This window comes from Momordica charantia (assembly GCF_013281855.1).
Source record: "Momordica charantia cultivar OHB3-1 chromosome 3 unlocalized genomic scaffold, Mcharantia_2.0 BLBB01000003.1, whole genome shotgun sequence".
Taxonomy (NCBI): Eukaryota; Viridiplantae; Streptophyta; class Magnoliopsida; order Cucurbitales; family Cucurbitaceae; genus Momordica; species Momordica charantia.
Genome location: NW_028275161.1, coordinates 20,960,455 through 20,984,903, shown reverse-complemented (window position 1 = coordinate 20,984,903; position 24,449 = coordinate 20,960,455). Strand labels below are relative to the sequence as shown.

Sequence of the window (24,449 nt, the reverse complement as noted above, 5' to 3'; positions counted from 1 at the left end):
TTGTGTAGTGATAATTGATGAGTATGATATATTTTAATTATTAATGGAGAGAATTAGTGGGTAGGAGTGTGTATATGGGTTCTCAAAAACTTGTGAATGTGATACTTTTTGGGCAATGATTAGAATGGTATTTATAAAATTAAATGAATGGCTTACCAGTCCCCATCTTCTAATTAAAGAGACAGCATTTGGACCCCCACTCAAAATCTTGCCCAATATTTACCATATCTCACCATTAATTCCATCCGTATATAGTTTTCTTTTTGTTAAAAAATATATGATTTAATTCTCCATGTTTATGACTATATAATTTAGACTCGAAAATTAGCCCAATAAAATTGAACTATCAACTATCTCAAAGAAAAAAACAAGAGCCGACATAAAATAGCACATCATTATTTCATATTAAACATAAAAAAGAAACTACTAATCAATATTGTTCAAATAAATAAATAAATAAATAAATTCAACCACAAGATCTGAGAAAAAGCTTATATTTCTACCGCATGAATAATAAAAAAAAAATAATAGAGAAATTAAAAAAAATTATTAAAATCACACAAATTTTCCTACTCGACTCCAAAGCAAATATCACTCATTTAACCATTATTGGACTAGTACAATGTTGAAAGTGTTTCAATTGGAATGAATAAAACCTAAAGACATAGTCTTTATATGACATTTGGAGCACATCTTGTTCCTCTCTATTTTTTCGACGTGGAACAATTTGCTCTTCTAATATTTAGCCAAAACTAAACACGATCTTCTAATAAAAAGACTTAAACTATTAGATTATGATAAGTTAGAAAAGAATTATATATTTATCTTGAACCCTTTAGGGAGCTTTTGGTGTGGGGCAAAATTTGATTAAAGATTACAAGTAATTCATGGTGATCAATGGCAATGGCCCGTTTGAGCCGACAGGTTTTGTCTTTTGGACAATACTGTTTTCTGGTTTTGTGAGTTGTTGTTTTAGAACATTTACAACCAGAGATGGTGATGGACGGATGAGATGTATTTATCATCTTCCAAAATTTTGTTTCTCTGTATTTTTGTCCCATGAATCACCACCCATCCTTTCAGAGAATCTCCTGAATAATTATGACATTTGCCCAACCCTCTAATTTTCTATTTTCACGTTTTTAGAATTATTTTTCCGAATGGTTTGGAAAGATTAGGATCATTCTGCAATAAAAATAAATATGTTCGAGTATTTACTAGATTTTTGTCCTAAGATGTAGAACTCCATGGTTTTAGTCTGCCATTTATTTAATTATTTTAAATTAAGCAAATAAGTAGTTAAAAATAAATGAATCTACATAATTATTATCATTTGTTTTCACATCAGTGAGTATTTTAGCCAATTAGCGCATACATGGATTAATTTCATTGGATTTAAACTCATTATATCTAAATTTTTTATTTATGTTGGTTCATTTGGACTAATGAGCCAACTGATGATAGTTAATCTACAGAAATTAATTGATGAAACGAAAAAATTTTCAACTAATTATGATTCAATATACCAATCTCAAACTTACTGCTATATAATTATAGACTTGTAAGTTTACAGGTCAAATCTCAAAGTTGTAAAACGTACGAAATTTGGATCATGGTGAAATTACAGTTTTGGGCTGAGTCAAAAATATGACTTGAGATTGGGCTTCCAAAATATCAATAACGATTTGTTTTACAATTTCAGAGGAATTAGTTTTACCTTTTACATTAAGTTAAGAAATAATAAATAATTAATTCAGCTTCCAAAAGATTTATTATTATTATTATTTTTTCTTATGACAGAACGAAAGGAATTATTCAATTTTTAGTTAACAAAACTTCTGTTCTATCTAAAGTTTCAATTAATTTTTCCCAAAATGAAAAAGTTGCAACTCGTCATTTCTGAAATAGGAGGCACATTTTCTGAACAGAAAAGGAACTTCCGAGTAAATCAGCTTGTATTTGGTGAAAGCACCTCAAAGTCAACCTTTTTCACCAGTTGGAAGTAGCATTTGCAGAGAACATTAGGGTCAAAAGTTTCTCTTGATTTCTCAAAAGAATGTCATTTCCAATGTCCATAAGAAGCAGTGCATGCTTCCCAAAAATAATAAAAGTTATGACATTTTATGGAAGACACGGCAAAATGATGGCATTTGGAGAAAACCCCATCTTGCAGAATATACAGAAATCTCCTCAGGCTTCTACTACTTCTACTGTGTAGATTATGTACCAAGCTGAGATGGGGAAGAACTTAAACTTTGAAGTGAAGGAATAAACCATTTTTATGTGTATTCTTCTCTATTTCAGATATGGCATCTCAAAAACTCAAGATATGTATCTTTATTTTATTTACCCCTAAACAACAGATCCATTGATAACCCAATTGATGGCTTGAGTGCACGGATTAATTTTCGAGACGAAGACACCGAGGGGTTATCTTTATCGGCTTTCTTCCTCCGGGAAGGTCCCCCGGGAGCTCCTGAACTTGTAACAGATCCAGACTTGGAACTAAAAATGGAAGAGCCGAATGATGTATCAGCTGCCCCAAATGAAAAATGGCCTTTCTCAGACGTCTCGTGTGGCGGGTACCCCACTGCCCCATCTTGATGAGGTGGGGGAAACTTCTCGCTTTTGCTCTTACCATTTGCTTTTGTCACATTTCTCCACCTCTGAAGAACAGATTGGAGACATTAGCAAGTAAACCAGTTATGAAAAGATCGAAACATAGGCAGCAAACCCGACTTACATCTAAGTTTGTTTGAATCTCTGCATTAGCTTCAGGAGCCGGGATAGCCCGACCAACCCGATCCCGTACTTTTACTCTCCTGCCTCCACCATCAACAGCTGTTGCTTTCCCACTTAGACCTCTTTGCCTAAAATGAAAACATACATTGCCAGTTAAGACACCAGTACTGATCCGGAAGAAACAATAAGAAAGGGAGGGAAAAAAAGAACCTTCTGGCTTCCTCATCTCTCAACTTTACATCCAATTCTTTGCTAGGAGGATATTTCGGTAGACTTGATGGTTCACAAGCAAGCGGCTCAATAGAAAAGAACTGCAATCAGAAAAAGACATGTATTGTTTTATGAACAATTAGATACCTGACTTTCACATAACCAATGTTCTAAATCAAAATTACTCACTTCGCTATTCAGAGCAGCAGTGGCAGTACCTCGCCCATCGGGGTCCATTGAAAGGAGAGATTCAATAAGAGGTAGAGAAGAAGATGGAAAATCCTTGAACGTTTCCGCAATGCAGCGTTTGTACGGTTGTTGGGGTTTGAACAGAGTTGCATTTGGCAATCTATACTTCTTCCAGTAATCTTCAGATGGAGAACCACATAATTTAAATATCTTATGGAGTTGTTCAACCTAGCAGGAAAAGGTCATCCAGAATCAACTCCACACAGTGACTCTATGCATCAGTTCAAGATGAATTATTGGCAAATAAATGTCTTGTTAAGGCAGAATAAACTGAGGTGTAAAGACAAAAACAAAAATCAGACTCTTACATGGTTGCATTATCTACTGAACTTGGAAGATATAAATGTAAGCAATACATAGTACCACCGTAGTCCCCAATGTGTCATAATAACATGCACATTTTATTAATGATAAAGGATTCAAATGATCGAATTATCAAGCTTAAACAATTCATTTCTTAATATCTACACCCATGATAAAGGATTCAAATGATTGAAATATCATGCAACAGCTAAGGCATGCTCATTACATTTTTAATGGCCAAATCAATTATGTAGCATCAAGGGCTCAATAATTAATAACATCATATGGAATGGATCACCTAATTTAATTGTTCAGAGACAGATCAGGGACGGTACAATAAGCATTAGAGAAAAACGTCATAGAATAAGAAGATAGTGAGGAGGAATAGATAGATGGAGGAAACAATACCTCTGTCCTTCCTGGCATGATTGGCCTCCCAGCAAGCAGCTCAGCCAAGATGCAGCCAGCACTCCAAAGATCAACCCCAATACCATAAACAGTAGCCCCAAGCAATAGTTCCGGCGGACGGTACCAAAGCGTTACTACTCGGCTAGTCATATGCTGCTTCTGCTCAGGATCAAAAAAAGTAGCTAACCCAAAATCAGCTATTTTCAGTATTCCTTCATTATCAATTAGCAAATTGGAGCCCTTTATATCACGATGCAAAACACCTCGGTTGTGGCAGTGCTCAAGCCCAGACAATAGTTGCTTCATATAGCATTTGACCTGGTAGAACAGTTACAGGCAGTCTTTTTCATGTTTTTGACATTATCAATGTGGCAAATCTCATGAGTAGCTATCCTCTGTAATATGTGAGCAACTACACAAACTTATTTAGAAACCTCAGAGAATGTATTTACATACAACCTACTTGGAGAAGTTTGAAAAGGTCCTACTTGAACTTGGGATTTTCTGATCCTGATCATCTAAGATCTCTTTCTTTAAGAAAACGTCAATTTTTAAATGTGGCTATTCCTTGAGACATTAGCAGCTAGTATATAACAGAAACTAAAGCGACAGGAACAATCTTTTTTTTTTTTGTCCGAAGAGGAAATAAAGCCAAAAATTCTAAGAATAAAAAATCATGTCAGATAGAAACTTCTGTTGAGTCTTTTTTCTTCTATGAACTTAGAACCTGGAAGTAATATCTGAATCCAAATGCACAAAGGTGCCGAAGAAAGACGGAGCATATTTTTATTTAAACATCTTATATTTCACTTCTGAGAATTATTGAACTCAACCCAACCAAAACTGGACATTATTTACTAATCCAGAAATTTAATTTTTACAACTCTTCTTATCCTCTCGTTGATTTATGAAGTTAAAGCGTGAAATTTCTCCTTGTAAGCAGAAAACCTGCTAAGTCAGCCTTTCCAGGGGAAGAAGACAAAATGAAGAAAAAGGGCAGAAAACTTCCCAACGACTCGCGCTGCAGTAACATTGGAATTCAAAGCAAGTAAAGTGCGAAAGGAAAAGAAAAGAAAAGCTAGCCAAATAAGGTCAGAACTTCAATTTAAAACTGAAGCAAAATCCGCGGAAAAAATATCAACCACGGAAGAAGAACACTGAGATTCACATTCATAAAATAACAAAATGCTCAGGTTCGGCCAATAATAGAAATTAGAAAGAATCTGCGTTAACTGGAATGGATACCTGAGGTTCTGTGAACTTGACTCCTTGACCGGCAGAAAGTCCGGCGAGGTCGTGTTCCATATACTCGAAGACTAAGTAAAGACTACAAGACATTCTCGAAGTAACCAATCCTTCCAGCTTAAGCACATTGGGATGATCGAGGCGTTTCAAGACCAGAATCTCTCTGGCCATAAATCTTACGCTCTCCGGCTCTAAATTATCAAACCTAACCTTCTTCAGAGCAACAATTTTTCCAGTAATAAGATCCATCGCCTTGTACACATTGCTATACGTCCCTTGCCCTATCTGAATCACCAAGAACCAAAAATTTCACAAACTTTCTACAAATACAGAATCGATACAAAAAGCGAGAAAACGATCATGAACACGTGGCACACCTTGGCGAGCTTCTCAAATGTATTGGCTCGACGAGGTGTCCAGCCTTGAATCACCTCGCCGGCGACCTCCAGCAGCCACGACGGCCAACCTTGCTCATTCCTCTGGCAAAGCCCCGGCGCAGGTCTCCGGCGCTCAATGGACAATGAATCCACGTCCTGCCGAACTCCCTGCTTCTCCGCCGAAGTCACCTGTTTCTTATCTCTATCGCCATTAACTCCATCGGCACGAGACTGGTGATCGGTGGTCCGGTGGCTACGGTGAGGTCCGGATGCGCCCCGGCGACCGTCGGCGACTTGTCTGCCAAGAACGCAACCCATTGGTGAAGCTCCCGGAGCTCATAGAGTGGCCACTAACTCATCAAGAAGCAGAAGAAAAATGGAAGGCAAGCAAAAACCAGAAATGGAAACCGCTTAATAATGAAGAAAATAAGAAGCTGGTAAGAAATCAGAGAGAAGTTTCGGCGTTTGGAATTTGGATTGCTTGCTTTCGGATTTTAGGAATCAGTGAGGTGGAGGGAGACGGTGAGAGTGAAAAAAAACTCCCCATTTTTCTTTTCTCTTTTTTTCCCCGATTATTATGAAGAATTGAAATTTTCGAAAAATGAGACCTCGTTATGAACAAAATAACGAAAATGCCCCTACTTGTACTACCGTGGTTGTTGTGGATATTACTTACTATCCAGGGGGCGCTAGCGGAGATTTCACCGACTAAATGAAACGGAAAACGGAAGGAAAGAACTAAGAACCCTCTCCGTCCGTACCGTTCCGTTCAAGAATTTTCTTTTTAAAAGGTAGGCAACTTTTTACAATTGGATTTTTTTTTTATATATTTGAATTTACAGTTCCAATGCGTACGGTTGCGAAAAAGTATTTATATTACATACCATACCAACCACGGTTTGGAAGCTTCCACTTCCAAAATCTGTCTTTAGTTTTATGAAATTTGGCTAAATTTTTGAAAAATAATTGGTTAAAATGAAGGGTATTTGAGTTATTTGGAAATTATAATCAGAATTCTTCTCAGTTTCGCGGGAACAAGGCCAAGAGGACTGATATTTTCTACGGTTTCATGTATTAAAAACTATAGTTGTCACTCTCTTATTGACCATTGCAGAACGTTAGCAATAAATAAAAATGAGAAATATAATTAAAAAAATTGAAATTTAAAACAAATACAGAAGTAGGGTGGATCTGATTTGTGAAGAGTCAGAGAGGAGGGATTGAATTTTATTATTTATTGTTTTTGAAGATTAAAATAAGAAAAAAAGAGTTGTTGTGAATTAAATATTACCTACCAAGCTGAATCTATTAAAAGGGGTGTTTTTTTAGAGGGGTTGGGTCTCATTTATTGCTGAGAAATCGAGGCAGAGAAACGAGAGCTACGTTTTGGTTGTATTTGGAGCAAAAATAAAAAGCAACAGTTTTATTTTATTTCTTCTTTTTTTTTTTTTTTTTGGTTCAATAAACATGACCTTAATTTGGTTTGGTTTAATTATTTTTGGTTCTGCAATTCAATTATATTCGATCTTGTTTTTATTACAAAGTGCAACAAATATAGAGTCGTACAAAGATATAAAGGAAGGAGGAGAGGAGTAACATATTAATTTAATAATTAATACAAAAGTCTCGATGAATAAATGAAGGTAATGACAAAAAGAGGCAAACAATTAATTGGAAATAGAATATATATCAAGTCTATTGATTAAGGAAATTTATATTTTTGTTGTTTTTAATAAATAGAGAATTGAAATAATGTTTAGGTGTTGAAAAAAAGATGTGAAGTTTGAAAGGGTAGAAATATGACCAAAGAAAGCATCCACCAAAAACATTCTTAGAGGCTACAATACAATAAGTCTTTGATAGAGAATAATTATTAAGTTTGAAAGTTACTAATTTCATATTTATTCAAATTTCAAACCATGTTTCGGTTGAAAACTAACCACCACTGACTTGAATCTTTGCATAATTCAAGGAAATCGATCTCCCCTTCAACTTCAATCTTTATACTTTGACTCTTTGCATCGAAAAAATTAGTCTATTTTATTTCGTTTTATACCTTTGAAATTGTTTATAATTAAAAAAAAAAAAAGATTTTTTCATGAGACTAAAAAGTGGGCGTTGAAAATTGAACAAAATAAGGGCGTAGCAAACTAAAAGTATACGATTCATTTCAGAAAAAGGAAATAAATTTTATTAATCAAAGTTATGTTTGTCAAATCGGTCTAATAATTGGGTCGGCATCATTTTAAAAGTTTCAATATTATTTTTTATTTGGAATTAGTGTCTAAATTGGTCACTTTGATTTTAAAATTTATAAATTTAGAATCTTATATTTGGTTAATTGTGTTTTAGAACGAATAATTTGTGAGTTTAACCAAATTTTAGGTATCAATTTAAACAATTTTAAATAATGGAGACCACTAGAACTTTTTTTTTTTTTTCTGTAACAATACTTTCTTATCCACTGTACGAGCATATGATGTTGTGTTGAGATGTTATTTGTTTGTTAATTTCTATTATATGTGGTTTTTGATAATTTGTTAATAGTTGTTAATAGTTAATACCTAACAATTGTTAATAGTTAATACCGATTAGTTAGCAAGATTGTTTTCTATAAATATCCCTTTGCATCCCCTAATCAGTGAATAAAATAACTCCTTCACAAAACTGAACAAATTTCTTTGTTTGACAAATTACTATTTAAAACTTCTAAAAATAATTATTAAAAAAAAATCTCTCTTCTTCACTCTCCCTTGCATTCCACACTCATGTGTCAACTTCTTAAGAAAAAATGTAGAGATAAGACTTAAAATTAAAACATGAAAATTAAATTGAAAATTTTAATGGAAGAACAAAATTTGAAAAAAAAAAAATCCCAACTACAGAAACCAAATTTGGTAAAGATTAAAAATCAAATGGAAAATAAATCTGGAAACAGCAAATTTCATCCGGTTAGAAAACTCAAAACCGCGTTGATTTGAAGTTTTGGAAGATTGAATTGAGAAGAAATGAAGCAGCTCCAATTATATATTAAATGCTCATAGACAGAAGTGCTGACATTTTCATGTCTTTTTCTCTGACTTCCTTTCTGTGACTCACAGTCACTGCCCAAATCCATCGACATTTGGCACGAATCAGTCCCACGGATTGAATGGCTCCAGTCACAGCTAGGTGAAAGAATCATCGAAATCTGTGACAGACAACTCGCCACTCACTCGCCCATCTACTTTTTCCAGAATAAACAACTCAGGCTCTTCCACTTGGTGAAATTTCTGTTTCTCGTTTCATGTTGCAGTTGTCTATTTGTAATAATTGAAGCTTTTGTTGAAAAGCAAGAAAAAGGAGCAAGTTTTTGTGATGATTGGTGAGAGCTGAAGGTGGGAAGAAAAAAGGCTGAAAAGGATGAGAATTTTTGGTGTGGAATTAAAAGGTGGAGAATGTTGTTATTTCTTGTTGAGTGATTGTTTCATTGTTGTTTTTGAAGAGAACCATGTTTCTTTGTTGGCATCATAAAAGCAGACCACTGGTCAAAACTTTTCTCTTGTCTCCCTCCTACTGTACTGTCACTTCTTCTTCAATCTTCCACACTTGTCTCATTACATCTTCAAAATGCTTCCTCTTTGTTTATTGATTTTGTCCATCACTTTGCCCATCATTGTAATGGCTGTTTTATCCTCAGGATTTTATCATATCTTCATCCATCCCCCACCACACTGCAACTCATTCTATTCTTCTAACAGGGTTGATATTTACTTGAATTACTTTCTAGATTTGTTGAATATGATGATTTAAACTTGAAAATAAATATAATAAAGTTGTCGAGCTCAAGTGGCCAAGCACCAATACCTTCCTTCCCAGGTCATAAGTTTAAATCTCATCTTCCATATTTATAATGTAATACTCTTAAAATAACAATAATAAGAATGTTGAAGTATAAGTCTTTCATTTGTGCATTGACAGTTTTCATATTTTTCAAAGATGAAAATGACATTTTTCATTTTCATATATGTTATCTTATGTTTTCTAGAATAAGAGGATGCATTATAATCAAACAAATCTAATGCTATGGTTAAACGCATTCTATAAGATGAAAGGGAAGAACTAAAAAAAAATTCCTAGAAAGAAAATCAAATCTGTAACATGGAAAAGGAAATTACATTTTTAACACTTAATTTCATGATTTGACTGAGCCAAAAGGGAAATGCCCAAGACCCCTAATGCCACTAATTAGGGCCATATTGCAACAAAAAGGCCCAAGCACATATGAACTTGGCATCAATTTCAACATGAATCATCGCATTACAAGCCAAGAACAGGAAAAAAAAAAAAAAAAAAAAAAAAGCTAAAGATCCCAACACCACTATGTCCATTAGAGGTGAATTGGAACTGGGAACGCGGTCTTCAGCCACCAAATAACATACGAAGAAGAACTACTGACAGCTGACTTTTAGCCGCAAGCAAACAGAACAACTAGAACAGCGGGAGCCACATTTGTGACTAACGTGTCAAATCTTTATTTGCTGCCTACAGATTTTGGATAGAAGTCTTATACCACTTCTATGTTAGTGTTTTAGTTTTGCTACTTTCAGGGCCACACTAAACTCTTTGCAGACCCAGAATAGTTTCTCTTATTTTGTTTTCAGGAAGATCACGGTTAGGTTACAAGTTTGACAGGTTTGTGAAGAGCTAGAATTGAATATATACAGAAGAATGCAGTGCTGCTCGGAATCAGATGATAATAATGTGCTGGCTGGATTGCTTGTGGCTCTGGTCTTGGCTATGGCTTTCTTTATTATCTGTCAGCCCAAGACAACGAGGAGAGTTACTGTCTACCATTGTTCCTAACTAATTTAATGTGTTCCTTTCAGTTTCATCATGTACTTCTGTACGTGGAGGAAGTGAAATTTCATCCACAATTTCACAATCTGTTTTAGTTTTCCTTTTGGGATTAATTTCTTCGTCTATCGCCAACTGTTCAATTCTCATCTATAATCCAATTTCAGCTGGGTTTATTCAAGCGCCTGGAGATCAACGAGCAGCAGATATGGATGAGTTTAATAAGGGAAAGGACTAGAAAAGCGAACGTCCAGGTTAGGAAACATAAACCAAACTTTAGCTCCCTTTTGCCATTTCTTTTCTTCTCTTCTCTGGGATATCGTATCTCGATAGAACAGTGGACAAAAGCATCCACCATCTGCTCCACCGTTGCCATGCTATTAAGAATTTTGGGAGTTCTAGAAGTTACTAAACCGTCTCCTCAAGACTGGTTGATAAGAGAAGGGGAGTCCAATAATGTTTCTGCTGATTATTCTTTAAATCTTATTTATAAGATTCAAGGGCCCCCTCTCACAGACAGTGTTTCTATTTTTTGGACAATTTTCATGATTAAATACTGGGCTTATCCCAATAATTTCATCATGAAACCAGCTAGGCTACAGAAGGGCAGGGCAGGGAAAGGCCCACAACTTGCTCAAAAGTTCTGTTCCTCCAATCCATTTCTCCACCTCTAGACTATTAAATTGGGCCAAATCCACTATAGCTAAGAATATAGGAAGCAGTAATTTGTTTACTGCTTACAAAATAAAGAAAGATATCTGGTTCAACCTGGACAACATTATGTAAAGAAGAAGAAAAAGAAAAGGAAAAAAAAGAAAAGAGGTGGACAGAATAAAATAGTAAGCTTAGCTAGGTCAGTCAACAGAGCAGTGGCTGGAATGGGCCAAGAGCTGAGTAGGACCCTTACCTGTTAAGGCACCAGCCAACAAAGACAGTCTAATTCCTGCCTTAATCAGTGAACAAAGCACATGCTTAACTACAGATGCACGTGCTTTAGACCCACAGTTACAGGGAGGATCAACATCACCAAATAGGCACCATCTCGGATCAATAATGTCAGAATGATATACAATTATTCTAAAGTTCATGATCAGAAGGTAAGAAGGTATTGTAAATAAGATATTCACATAATTAACAATTGAAAAGGCAATCAGAAACCTACCTTAATAATTTTATGTTTGAAGAATATATGGAAGAATTGAAAAGGATCATCTTCCAGAATTCATGGATTGCAAAAGCCTTGCAGAATTAAAGATACATACTTGGATTTATTAACAAAGAAGTCTCCGGCTTCCAATACAAATCAGAGCAGGCCATGCTACCTTCTCCACCAGTTGAATTGTAGGAAAAAAAAATTCAGGTGGGTATCAAAACTTCTAAGTTTCAATTCAATCATCCTGATATTGATCACATTGTTTCATTAGAATAATACAGCATCAGTATGTAGGATAACTATAAAATCTAATATAATAGAGAACAGTTCTTAAAATAATTGCAGGTATGTCATTCGATTATTGGACAATGAAGTTTACAGTATGATCACAGAATCAAAATCGAGTTGGGTCATCAAACCTAGATCATGTCTGTAAAAGTGATCTTCAAACTCAGCTGGCATAGTGCAGCATTTGACATTTTCTACCACAGAACAGAAAAGTTATTAACACGTAAACTAAAATCAAGACTTAATTAAAAATATACAGGCATCTATTGTACATACAGATCCATGAATCATGCTTCTGCTTCTATACAATAAACAGACTTTTGGAAATGTCCTCCACGGCTAAGATCTAGGAAAGACACCCCAGATTTTACCACGGACAAGACTTTCCAACAGCTTCTTAGACCCCTCTACATTCATTTCAACAAGCTTTTGTAGGTACAAACCAGCATCAGCAGCAGCCATCTGCTTCCTACACTTGCTTGAAATCACAACTGAGGATAACAATGAAACAGGGTACTTCTTGTCTAGATTTGTGATTGAAGGGTCTAACAACTGAACTGCGCTTACTATCCCTCTCTCCTCTTTCTGGAAAATTTTTCTGTTACCGGTATATTGTAGTAGAGAAGACAATGCCTTGGCAGCTGCTTCTTTCTCATCAACAGACTTACCATCTAACATATTAACCAAGGGTGTGATGAATCCAGCTTCCCCCATTTCTTTTCTCGTTTTCGTGCAGAATCCGAGTTCGTAAACTGCTCGAGCCGCTGCAGTTCTCACACCTAATACTCCGCAACTCAAAACTGGAAGAAGCCGATCAATAAATCCATCTGAAATAAGAGCTTCGGCCAGCGGGGAGTACAAAGCCAAGAGCCTCAAAAGCTCCACCGCCACTTCGAGACTGCGAACCGATGGAGCTGAATCCCAGAAGTTCCTCAAAAACTCAATCCCACCTTCTCTAACGATCAAGAGCTTCAAGTTATCATCGTCAACGACTAAATTACATAAACACCCAATTGCATTTTCTTGAGCCAACGGAGTTCCCGAGGCCAAAAGCCCCAAAAGAACTATAACCCCATTTTCTTCCATGAAATTCCCTTTAATTTCACTAAACAAAGCAAGATTTCTCAGAACCGCAGCTGCAGAGGCTTGAGAACCGGGAGTACCGGCCTCACAAATCTCTAACAGAGATGCAATTCCTCCTCTAGAACCAATTGACCTCGCATTTTCTTTTGAAATGCTCAGCGGTTGGAGGGTTAAACAGGCCTTCTCTTTGGCAAAACCGCTACCGGAATCGAGAATCCTCAGCAAGTGATTTAAAAGCGGCAAACCTTCAGCAATCAGTACGTGCTTAACACCATCCACCATGGAAACAATAGATATAGCAGCAACGGCCCTCTCCTTCAGTTCCAAAGAGCTGGAATCGAGTAGACGAACAAGAACAGGAACAACACCTTGAGCCGCAGCAATCGTCACATTCTTATCATCCTCATTCAGCAACTGCAACAGCGAGTCAATTGCAAATATCCTCGATTCAATGCTCCCAATTTGCAACCTCGTGATCAAATTTCTCGACTCGGCGCGCACGGCCTCCCTTTTAGACGACGAGCTCGAAACGGCACCGTCGTGAAGAATCTCACTTCTAATCAACACATCACCGTCTCTGAGGAGGCAGTCCAACTTGGCGAGAACGGAGTCAACATCGCTCTGGGTCTTGAGCTTGCCGCCGGAAAGTTCCGGGTTCCGGCACCTCTGCGAGAGAGAAGTCGCCTCACTGAGAGCTTCGAAAACAGAATGAAGGAAATCTAGAGAGAGGGGATTGGAGGACGAGTTCGGAAACTCGGAGACATCGAGCAGTTGGGTCCGAAGATCGGAGAGCTTGGCTCTGATCGAGGACCATTTGCCCTTGAAATTGCTGATGACCGGAATATCGTCAAGCAGAGAAGAAATCAGCTGGTTAGAGACGGCGAAATGGTCGTTTTCCAGAGGAACTTTCATGGCGGGGAGCAAATGAGAATTAGGAAGGTGAGCGCGCGAACCAGAGATTCTGCAAATGCCAATCCAAGAAAGAAAGAAGCAAAGAAAGTGCGTAGGTATGAGTATGAAAAGGGCAGCAATTGCAGCTGGATGAACAAAAACTTGTTATAAAATAGCAACTACAACCCCCATTCGCATTTTAAGAGCGTGTCCCTCACTTCCCACCCTATTGGCTTTCCCCCACTGCCATGTATTTTTATATTTTTTAATTTGACATGCGATATATCAATAATTTGGTCAAATTATTTACACGTTACTTTTATAATTTTTTAAAATATCTGCAATAAATAAAAGGTCTAGAGTTGCTCCACCATTTTTGTAATTGGCCCTTTATTTTAATATAAATCATGGAGTCTAAGACAAAAATAAATAATAAAAAGCTAGAGTTTTGTTTTGCATATAAACAACAAAAATAGTCTAAAGCATTTCCAAATTTCAAAACCTCCCTTTCTTAAAAAGGATAATAAGTCAAAATTAAGCTGAAGAAAAGAATGAAGTGGATTGGTATGGTATTTCCATTTTCAGATTTGAAGCTAATCAAAATTCAGTTAATTTCTTTTTGATATAAACAAATCCGATTTATTTTCTAGAATGAACGGTGGGTGAGTCGCGCGGAATTGGAAAAGTCAGCGGCGGTGGGTGCGGCGGCGATGAGGAGGACAGCAGCCGCCGGCCGCCGGACATGGTGGCCGGATTTCCATTTGTATTGGAGTTTTTTTCTCTTTCTCTCACCAAAAGAAGTGAATCCAATTGCAAAATGAAGCTGAAAACTCTTTTTGGTTGTTTCAATTACATGCCAGAGCCTTTTTCAAGATCTCCTCAGAGTCAGACTGTTTACACTTTCATTTCTGGGCCATCTCTTAAAATTCCATCTACTTTTTCACCGCACTTTAATATCTCACTTTTATTGATTTTTGTTCCAAGAACCATCTACTCTAAATCAAAATAAAGAAAAGAAAAAAGCAGTAATAATGAGTGACACAATTAATTTTCAACTTCCAAAGTGTGTCTAAAGATCCTTTTTTGGCAAAAAAAAAGGCAAGGTGGGTGAACAAGAACTAGAAACCTTTCCAAATCACTTTTTAATGAACAATATTAAATTGTATGACAAATGACAATTCAAGAAATAAGGTAGGTACTATGTGGATGTGGAGATGGGGACGCCCAAGTGTTTTCTTCCACATTTTTCTAATTATTTCATGTATAAAAAATATTAATTTTTCACCATAGAATTTCTATGGTTACGAAATTTTAAAACATGACCGTTCCATGTTTTTTTTAATAGCATTTTTTGGAATTTAGTCCAACATTTGGATAGATATGTCTTTATTCCTTGAGTGAGATAATACTGCAAATTTGGCCATTTATTTTCTTTTCATAAATGTATATATGCTTCTTGCCTTCAATTAGATCCCCTCCTTTCATGGGAATTTGTATGATGATTTATAATTTGGAGGGATTCCTTGAGTCATATTTTAATTCAAAGAAGTTCTATTTCTGTAACACTATTTTCTTATCATGCTTTTGGTCCATTCTTTGACCATAGTTGGAACATAAGAAAATCATAATTTAAGACAATTCTATGATATAACATCAAATACATTCTCAAATAACAATACTTGAGTATGAAAGTAAAGAAGTTTATCCTACATCTATATATAGATATATATATTCTTTTTTGTTTGTTTTTAGATGTCCATTTCTATATTTCTGATTGCTTTCATTGTCAAGCAGATTGATAAAGTCGTCAGAAAGGGGCCCTTCTAGAATAAATGGTGAACTTTAATACCTATACCTATGTTGCAGCCTGCATCCGGAAGGATGTTCCTAAATCCTAATATCCTAAAAATACATCAAATATGCACTTATAATATTTTTTAATGACTCTGGGTCGTAGACGACAATTTAATTATATATTTTGTTATCAAAAATTGAAAGACATCGGTGTTCTCATCTCACAGGCACTCTCAAGCTCACGCTGTGTATTGATTGGATACAGCAAATTACTAGTGACATTTTTTTTTAACCATACAAATTTCATTCGTCTCTTTTTCCAACTTGAATTCCTTCGAGACAATAACTAATACAGCAGGTCCATTTTGATTTTTTCTCATAAAAATTGTTTAGTAGCCATCACTTATTAATGGTTTTCTTACTTTGTAGATAAATTATTTAGACGTTGAAAGTTTTGAATAAAAAGTAAATGAATTCACTTGTAAAATCATTCTAGAGTTCAAACATTAAAAACTATTGTTTCTTTTGTTTAATATTTAAAATGTAGCTTATGAGAAATAAAAGAACAAATAGAATTCAACTAGCGCCGAGTAAGAACAAAAACAAAAAAACAAGTCAGGTCTCATAATTCTTTCCTTTTTTAAGTCAGACCATTTATTTTTCAAATTGAGAAATTTTGCTAAAGAAATAAACAAAAGAAAAAGAAAAGAAAATAGTGATCGTTATAGAATATACTTTTTTATATATAAATTAAAAGTACAAAACAAATCGTTATAAAATGACTTCTACAAACCCTAAACCCAATTAAACTCATGATGCTGACTTCCACCCAGAGGAGCAAATATCAGAGGCCATAAGCAACTCCCAAACGGATGGACCAAAGCTAAAGCAAGTACACGAGGAACGTTCTAAAGACCCCAAGTTTCAGATCTAACTACCTCGAAAGCTTCACAAAAATATTTGAGGTGATGAAACCACTCAATACGATGTGGAGCAGTTCAAAATTAATTTAAAATATCTATAACTAAATCAAGATCCACTCACCTCGCCAATGCAGACTTCACAGGAGAAAAGTTGTCTCTCCGGCGAGCAGGAACAAGCCTGAAGGATGAAGGGCCTTTGTAATTACTCTCCGAACTAAGTTACATGAACATGGGTGAAAAATAACCACCAAAACCTTTCAATGGGAGCAGCAGATCCAGATGAATGATCGTGCTGTTGCTAGAAAGAAAGGGATAAGAATTGACGGATTCTGAGACTTTCCCAGTTTCAGGAATCCGGGATGTGCATGCGGAAGTTCGTACCTTGCAGAAATGAAAAGGCTTTTCTTAGGCATGCTTCAACAATGCCTTCTTTGCCTTTCAATCTTTCTCTGCATTGACTTTTCGTTTAGACGAACTTCGACAAATAATCCATGGATTTAACTTGGCGGCACTGTGCAAAGAAGACCATGACCAGGACTATGCTCCAGAGGATACATAGTTGCGCCTCTCACAAATTTTTGATGGGCGGCAGCAGGCTTGCGTAGACTTGAAATCGATAAAGGCTTGCTTCTGATCTGCTTTTTTGTGATAGAACATGCAGCCAATGGGTCTCCGGAACCCGCTCCAACCCTCCTACACATTTTAGTAAAAGCATCAGGAATATAGAAAATGATGATATACGTTGATTTAGTGAGCGAACATATGAAAAACAAAGTTTCTAGTATGTACAAAGTCAAGGAAGTATTTAATTGGATTCATTAGTTAAGCAAATACGGTAGAACACAAAAACATTTACTTCATAGTTGGTCATTGCTAAGAGTTGCGGATTTAGTAGTTCGACTCCTGCAATCATTTAAGCATGTTTTGGGTTGAAATTCTAGACCAATAATGTCAACTTGCACACAAAGCAAAAATTATAGTAAGATGGATAGTAGCAACCAATTAAAGGTCACTTGTTGTCAAGTGAAAAATCTTCAAAGGCCCAGAAATACGTTGAATAGCTTTGTCGCAAAGTCTTACCATGCTGTACAAGCTTATCAAATGAGAATGAAATCGCATTCAAAATTCATGGAATGATTCATTGTTTAGTAAAAACAGGGACATTGATCCCCCATGGAGCTTTTCTTTTTCTTTCGTGGTGTGTGCGTGGGGGGGGGGGGGGGGGGGGGGGGGGGTGGTTCAATGGTGGATGCTGGATTGCTGATAATAATCAGTTACCTTAATCGTTTCTCAGATGCAACTCTAGCAGCAGTAACCATGTTTCGGCTTGGTACCCACTTCACCACCCGGTTAGGATCAGGTCGCATGGGAGAATGAATTTTGACAAGCTACACAGTTTCAAAAGTAATATTACTTCCCAACTAATCAAAAACAGATGAAAGATAAATGGTCAGTACAGAACTCGTCCAGACATGCATCTTTAATATGTTGCTTAGTAAATAACAGGTTAAGAAGAAAATGAAGTTCCAGCGTGCAAAAATGTCTTCAATACTTGTGGTTAAATACTTGTTCATAAAATATTGAATAATTTTTATCTATAAACTTTGAATTTTCTTCTGATTCTGTTGAGATCATTATTTAAAATGAACTGTAATACAGGGGATTGGATTATAGAACTCAACTCATTCAATACAATCAACAATGAAATTTCAATTTCAAATTTACCACTCTCAAAGTCTAATATTTTCTTATTCCAACACGTGACATAAATTATAGCAGACTTACGCCCAAACATTCCATCATCTGGTAATATGCCCTACCATGCAGAGGTGTGTGACCTTGCCGAGATTCTGAGAAATATCTTGTCCTGAAAAAATTTATTTTCATTCATCGATAAGGTATATTTTTATTTCAAATAGAAGAAATTATTCGTAACAACAAATTTCATACCATTCTTTATAGCCAGGATCAACCGTGAAGCCATACATATCTACTGAGTCACATATAGAGAGAGCAAACTCAAGAGCCTTGAGCCCAGTTCCTTTTGCAGCAGAACCAAACGAAGCACCGAGCATGAGATAAACAGGATTTTTTATTGGAACCTCCTGAAAAAAAATAGGACTATAAGTAGGGTGGAAAGAGGCAATCAACAACAATGTAATTTTATGCGAGGAGCAGTTCAACATCCAAGTTAGGAACAAAATTTTCGCAAGTAGAATGGTATGAAAAACATGATTGGTCATTAGTGGTATGAAATCTATGTATTTGATGAATGACAAAATTGATGACTGATAAAATTGATGACTAGAATAAAAATATATTAACTTCTCTCGAAGAATTCTGAAGGGTATTCTTTGAATTATAAAAAAAATTGAGAGAGAGAGAAATTCACATAATGCTTTATATTTAAGGACAATGAAAGCTCAGTTCCAAGCTCCTGAATTGATTGGTTCACATTCAAGAGGATGTCTGATTGCATAACGGTGACAATAAAACAGCTTTCTTAAGTAAAGGATTGAAAACATCCTTCCAGCATGCTTGCTTACCCAAACCCTACCATAAAGGAATAAATGAAATTTCATCTTTAATTTCGTTAGAGAGATATGGGATTAGCTCATTAGCCTAAGTCTCTTTTTATTTATTCTTCCCTTTTTCTCCCTTCAAGACATGAAAAATGGGGAGAGTATAAGGGAAAATCTGCCAAAAAGGAACTATTAAATAAAACCCTTCATTTTTTGCTTGAACCTTGATGGAAAAGAGGAGCTATGGCTAAAAAGGTACAAAGCATGGCATTTGGTCCAACCAGTACCAATTCTAGAATGCTCGAAAGCATAGAAATTAGAATCATGTATTTGTGGCAAAGATCTTCTAAAAAGGAACCACTACAAACAGTACGAGAACCTGAATCATCTTGTTCATGATATCGTGAATTGTTGTTTTGATTAACAAAACCTCCTTTCTTGTTTCTGCAAAATATGCAATTGATACTCAGTATACTTCCAATATTATGTCATTGGCCTCACAAGAAGTGAAAATATATTGATACCATCTAACTCGACGACTTTATCAAGAGCTTTTGCAGATCCCCTATTAAGAAGACGAAAGGTACTCTTTTTACCCACATGTTCAGTATAGTTCTGCGAAAATCAGAGCAAAAAACAGACTAAGATAAACTATTAAAATGAAAAGAGCATCTAATAAGATCGGTAGAAGCGGACCTGTATGGGGGCCCCATTTTCCCTGATGACAACATCAAAACCATCTATCTCCTTCCCAAATTTGGTTTTCAAGAGATCTCCAGAATTTCCCACAACAGCACAACGGCGATATTGTTTTGGAACATATGGTGGTGTTTCAGGAAGTACTAGGGAAAGTTTCTCCATGCATAAAGTTCTATTCTCGCAGCGATTACTGCAAACAGAAAAAACGTCACAGTGCATCAGTTACTGGAAACTGTCCACGATCATTTGATAAGGTTGTTTATCTGGAGCTCAACACACACCAACATGTAATTTGTAAATTCATCTGAACTTTTCAGGAAACTATAGCTTAAGATGAAATTGTTTCCTTGGATTATTAGAAATAAAGTCCATAAAACTAGAAAACGTTTACCCAAATATGATGGAGTCTAAAATTTAAAAACTAAAAACTTACATTCAGAATAGTTGGCATTTTCAATTGAATAAAAATCTTCAACTAGTGCTATGGTGTCTTTTTTTCTAACAAGAAACGAACTTTTCATTGATTTAACGAAAAGGAACAGAAAATTGTTCAAAGATACAAACCCCCGAAGGAGTGATAATATAAACAAAACAAAAAACAAAAATTATCAATCCTTTCAAGACAAAGTTCAGTAACTGTAACTACTTACAGAAGTACTCCTTTGTTAATCCTACGCCAAGCATACTCCTCCCATCCATTTGGCAACCCATCAATGTACTCCCTTGTCAATATGGTGGTACTGTTCCGCACCTGAGCAGTCCACTCACTAAATAATAATTAATTTGTAAACATGCTTATGAACCTTTAAATGAGAAATGTGAAAAAGACGAGCTCATTTAACTTAAGATGCACTTTTTAAGATAAAAGTAGAAATTAGAATTGGTGAACATTCAATTACTCCTAAAAAGTTGATGAATACAATCTTTCATCAGACATAAAAAGCACAGCTTACCTGTTCCCAAGTAGCCACAGCTTCACAGAGATTGAATTCGTAAGATAAGCCTTCAAGTTCACCAGTTTTAGGATCTTTCTGTTTACATGTAAATTTCAAAAATCTGAGTACTAGTTTATTATAAACTAAATTTGGATAAAAAAAAACCACAATGTGGCAGGAGCTAAATGTGGGATTTGATGCTCCAACTCAATTGGAACTCATCTACTCAACAAATATATGAACGGTTCGTCAGAATGATTAAGAGAACCTACCCATTTGGGAATGGTATCTTGGGGAAACCTCATTGAAACTAGGCAATAATCTCCGCCACCTACAGCTTGTAAACCTAATCCATTCGCACTCTGCAACACCATTGAACGATGGACGTACAATTATCCAAGAGATTAAGGTTTTTGTTTCAAGGAGCAAAATGTTAAACTACTTTCCACGTGACTGACAAAAACACACAATCATCAACGTCGTGTAAAACAAATCAACATCGAAAAGCAATTGCATGGTCCTCAACGTCATCGCTAGGCATTCGAAAACTCTTCAAATACAGAGAATGTGACGTCATAAGCTTCTGCCTCAATAGCCACGAGCTAAGCTCTCACCGACAGGTTCTTTCCAGTTTGGAAATAGCAAATATTTGAAACAATTGGTTTCCAGAACTCACCACACACTTCTGGAAACTGCTTTGGAGAGACTGCAAAGCTTCAAAATCCTGTTCGGAAAGTTGGTAGCCTCCATCTACAAATACATATTAGCTCAAGTTAGACGATCATACGCATAAAATGAATGCCAATTGAAAGAAATTAAACACAGAGATAGACGCTCACATAGGTCGGAGACGCCGTTAATGTAGATGAGAATGGCGGCAAATCCAGAAGCTAAAGCAACCACAAAGGCCAACTGCAACAGCCTCATCTATATAGAAACCGAGGAATTTAGGAATTCTGAAAACGTTCAATACAAACTTTAATGGATCTGAAGCTCCACTATGTATCAGTCTCTCGCTCAGTGGATCTCAAGGAGAAGCAAAGCGACCTCGATCTGTAATTCTGTAATCTTGCTTTCTTCCCCCGCTAGCACGCGCTAGAAAGATGGAAACGCTGTTAATCCAACTGGAAATTTTGAAATTTTGCAATATCAAATTGGACTATTGCCACCAATTGAGAACGTCGGCTCTACTCTACAGTAGAGGCCCATATGATTTAGGAACAACGTCCAGTGTCAATCTTGTATTGGGCCATTTCCAACGTCATATCGGCCCAAATTTGGGCTTATAGAGCCCAATTCATGAGCCCAAAATTTCAATAAGGGCATTCTTACTAGGATATGACAGACGCCAAACAAACGAAACTTTAGAGGCGGAATTTATGCCATTTTGATAATTTTGGTGAATTGAAAAAAAAAAAAAGTCACGCCGGACAGCCAACATAAACATAAATTAAGGGTTAAAGATTGGAGATTTGAATCTTCAACGTTGAACTAAAAAAAAGCTACATGAGACCACATTACTTTATTAACAATAGTGAATGTTGGAGATGATTTATCACTGATCACGTGCCAAACCCTCATACGATAAAAATAACAAGTCAGTGTAAGTCAATAATATGAAAGCTCGTAGCTTCGGACATTACTTAATAGGCCGAGCCAAACTGATCCCCAGTTCAACCCCCTTAACAAGTAGGTCGAGCCAACCTTACCTTTCACACATCGACATCCTGCTCTACCAGCCGTGTCGATGAAAAAAACACTCCATCAAGATCAATTCTCCGACACATTCTACGACAACACATTGTGATCCTCAAAACCTTAATGGATCATTAGAGACTTGTCGAACGACCAATCGGAAGCCTATAAATAAAGACCTTCCTCCTTATTCCAAGGACGCAAAACTATATTCTCTCTCCGATATAGCTGAGTCATTCACTAATTTGGACATCACTGTTTTCTCTTTTGCAAGTCTCCACTTGCTAGAGTTCCAGCTTATCTGTCAGGTCAACTTCCACCTGAATCGAGGTTCACGGACTTTGTCAAATTATTGATCAAATAATGAATCTTTAACTTATCTACTAAGCAAAAAATGTAGTGGGATCCACATAAAGCATTTAAATATTCTTATATTCTAACTCTAATGTATTCTCGTGCACAATTGTAACATCATATCATTAATCAACTATAGCTAGGTATTAAAAGCATCTATGTTTTGGGTTGAAAATTTGAACCCAACTCTTGTAATTTGTTATGTAAAATAAAAAGAAGACTGTGATTCAAATATTCTCAATACTTTTTATGATTTATTGCAAAACAAAATACGGTCTAAGAAAGAAAAGGATGAAAATAATTCTTAATTTTCTTGCAAAAGAATAGTTCTCTTAATCTCAAGTAAATGAAGAGGGGAGATTAGAAATGAGACAGCATTATATATTCTTCTTCCTCCATTATTAAATTACTCACCCACAAAAAGATTAAAAAGTCAGAAAATAACCATTAAATTGAAAAGGATAGTTCAAAAAAATTTCTTAAGCCTACCAAAAAAAAATGGCATCCAATTAATTAAATGAGCAGTAGAACAATTGCAATTAATTATTAGATTGAAAAGCCCATACATATAGTTGGATGAAGGTACAAAAAAATGTAACTAAAATGTCAAAGAGTGGGGCTCTGAAAACTTAATTTCTTTTGACCCATTTTTATTTGAAGATTAAACCGTAAGGAATTGATCAATAATGTACGTAATATTTCATTCCAAATTGATTAAAATTCATCCACAGACAGCTACAATCAGTCCAAAACACATAATTATATGGTAATTAATCAATAAAAGACAAAAACAAAGAAAACCCTAATTTATCCAACATATGTACCAATTGCATGCGCTGCACGGCGACCAAAGTTGACAAAAGTTTATAAATATATGTATATAGAAGAGGGCCTGGTGCATGCATGTTTATATATTTATTGTAAAACTACATAAACCAAACATATTCAACTGCTGCTTGCTCTTGGTCGCCAAGATCATCTTATTTTCTCTCTCTCATTTTTATTCGTAGTTTTAAATTATGGAGATTGGGTTTTATGGTTTAATTAATTGATAATATATGGATGATATAAGTTTTTTATTTGCATTCTTGGGGTGTTGTTTCCGTTTGGGACAGCCCATGCATGAGTTAGGATTAGCTGCTGAGCGATGTGGACACATATTATTTGTTGTCAAGAGAGGGAAAGGGACAAGGCAATTCAATGGCTGAGGGGCCGAGCCATAGGGGGTTGCCTCCAGTGGACCCTGGTCCCATTTTGGCCGCAACCACCGCCCTCTCCAACCCACTGGTCCCTCCCCCAGCCCCCCCTTCTGGGTCGCCCATCACTTAATATGTTGCCGAACACGATTGCAACCACATCGCCTTTTGCTCTGCCTCATCGTTCTTTACATCTCCCCATTGTATGTGATATTGTCCACGCTTTAGACACAAGTGTTAATGATTTTACTTTAAACATCACTCAAAGTCCTTGTCATTATGTAGATGTTGTCTTTCATTTATATATCGTGAGCATTTCTCTTTTCTTCCTAGTCAATAGGAGACTTTGGTTGCCAATATTGATTAGAAATATAAAAAAAATCGACAGTACCAAAATTGAGATAAATAGAATTTTCTACTTTGTGATATTATGTTGAATCACAGTATAAAGGTGGACGGAGATGACACTATACTCTTAAAGTATTTTGTTTGTGTCGTCTTCTATGACGTTTCGAGGAAAGAGAGTCGGAGCGAGACGGAGTGGTC

At 36.0% G+C, this 24,449-nt stretch overlaps 3 protein-coding genes across 8 annotated transcripts; all 3 read right to left on the bottom strand.

Annotated features, from left to right (window-relative positions):
* Positions 1 to 2,021: 2,021 nt before the first annotated feature.
* Positions 2,022 to 6,096, bottom strand: LOC111008923 (Protein kinase superfamily protein). The gene is made up of 7 exons (XM_022281801.2): positions 5,535 to 6,096; positions 5,158 to 5,442; positions 3,913 to 4,230; positions 3,142 to 3,369; positions 2,953 to 3,053; positions 2,744 to 2,870; positions 2,022 to 2,666 (listed from the first exon to the last, which is right to left on the bottom strand). Exons 1-7 carry the CDS (start codon positions 5,850 to 5,852, stop codon positions 2,343 to 2,345), a joined length of 1,701 nt encoding a protein of 566 aa, XP_022137493.1. The 5' UTR covers positions 5,853 to 6,096; the 3' UTR covers positions 2,022 to 2,342.
* Positions 6,097 to 11,389: 5,293 nt separating this feature from the next.
* Positions 11,390 to 14,058, bottom strand: LOC111009071 (ARM repeat superfamily protein). Of its 4 annotated transcripts, none has more exons than XM_022282008.2 (3): positions 12,255 to 14,056; positions 11,943 to 12,005; positions 11,390 to 11,767 (listed from the first exon to the last, which is right to left on the bottom strand). In XM_022282008.2, the coding sequence occupies exons 1-3, from the start codon at positions 13,804 to 13,806 to the stop codon at positions 11,763 to 11,765; spliced, it is 1,620 nt and encodes a 539-aa protein (XP_022137700.1). In that variant the 5' UTR covers positions 13,807 to 14,056; the 3' UTR covers positions 11,390 to 11,762. The 4 variants fall into 4 exon arrangements, with proteins under 4 accessions (XP_022137700.1, XP_087978128.1, XP_022137697.1 ...); XM_088122002.1 differs by having other exon boundaries at positions 12,088 to 14,051; XM_022282005.2 differs by lacking the exon at positions 11,390 to 11,767 and having other exon boundaries at positions 11,851 to 12,005; positions 12,255 to 14,058.
* A 2,243-nt stretch (positions 14,059 to 16,301) lies between these two features.
* On the bottom strand, positions 16,302 to 22,385 carry LOC111009003 (Glycosyltransferase family 29 (sialyltransferase) family protein). 3 transcript variants are annotated; one of them, XR_002601191.2, is made up of 13 exons: positions 21,498 to 21,800; positions 21,335 to 21,408; positions 20,931 to 21,020; positions 20,677 to 20,754; positions 20,374 to 20,474; positions 19,721 to 19,913; positions 19,549 to 19,639; positions 19,404 to 19,468; positions 18,453 to 18,607; positions 18,288 to 18,369; positions 17,781 to 17,890; positions 16,884 to 17,195; positions 16,302 to 16,680 (listed from the first exon to the last, which is right to left on the bottom strand). XR_002601191.2 is itself a non-coding variant. In XM_088122057.1 (13 exons), exons 2-13 carry the CDS (start codon positions 21,583 to 21,585, stop codon positions 17,000 to 17,002), a joined length of 1,323 nt encoding a protein of 440 aa, XP_087978183.1. In that variant the 5' UTR covers positions 21,586 to 21,753; positions 22,368 to 22,385; the 3' UTR covers positions 16,302 to 16,999. The 3 variants fall into 3 exon arrangements, 2 of the variants coding, with proteins under 2 accessions (XP_087978183.1, XP_087978184.1); XM_088122057.1 differs by adding an exon at positions 22,368 to 22,385 and having other exon boundaries at positions 16,302 to 17,195; positions 21,498 to 21,753; XM_088122058.1 differs by having other exon boundaries at positions 16,302 to 17,192; positions 21,498 to 21,801.
* Positions 22,386 to 24,449: the final 2,064 nt, after the last annotated feature.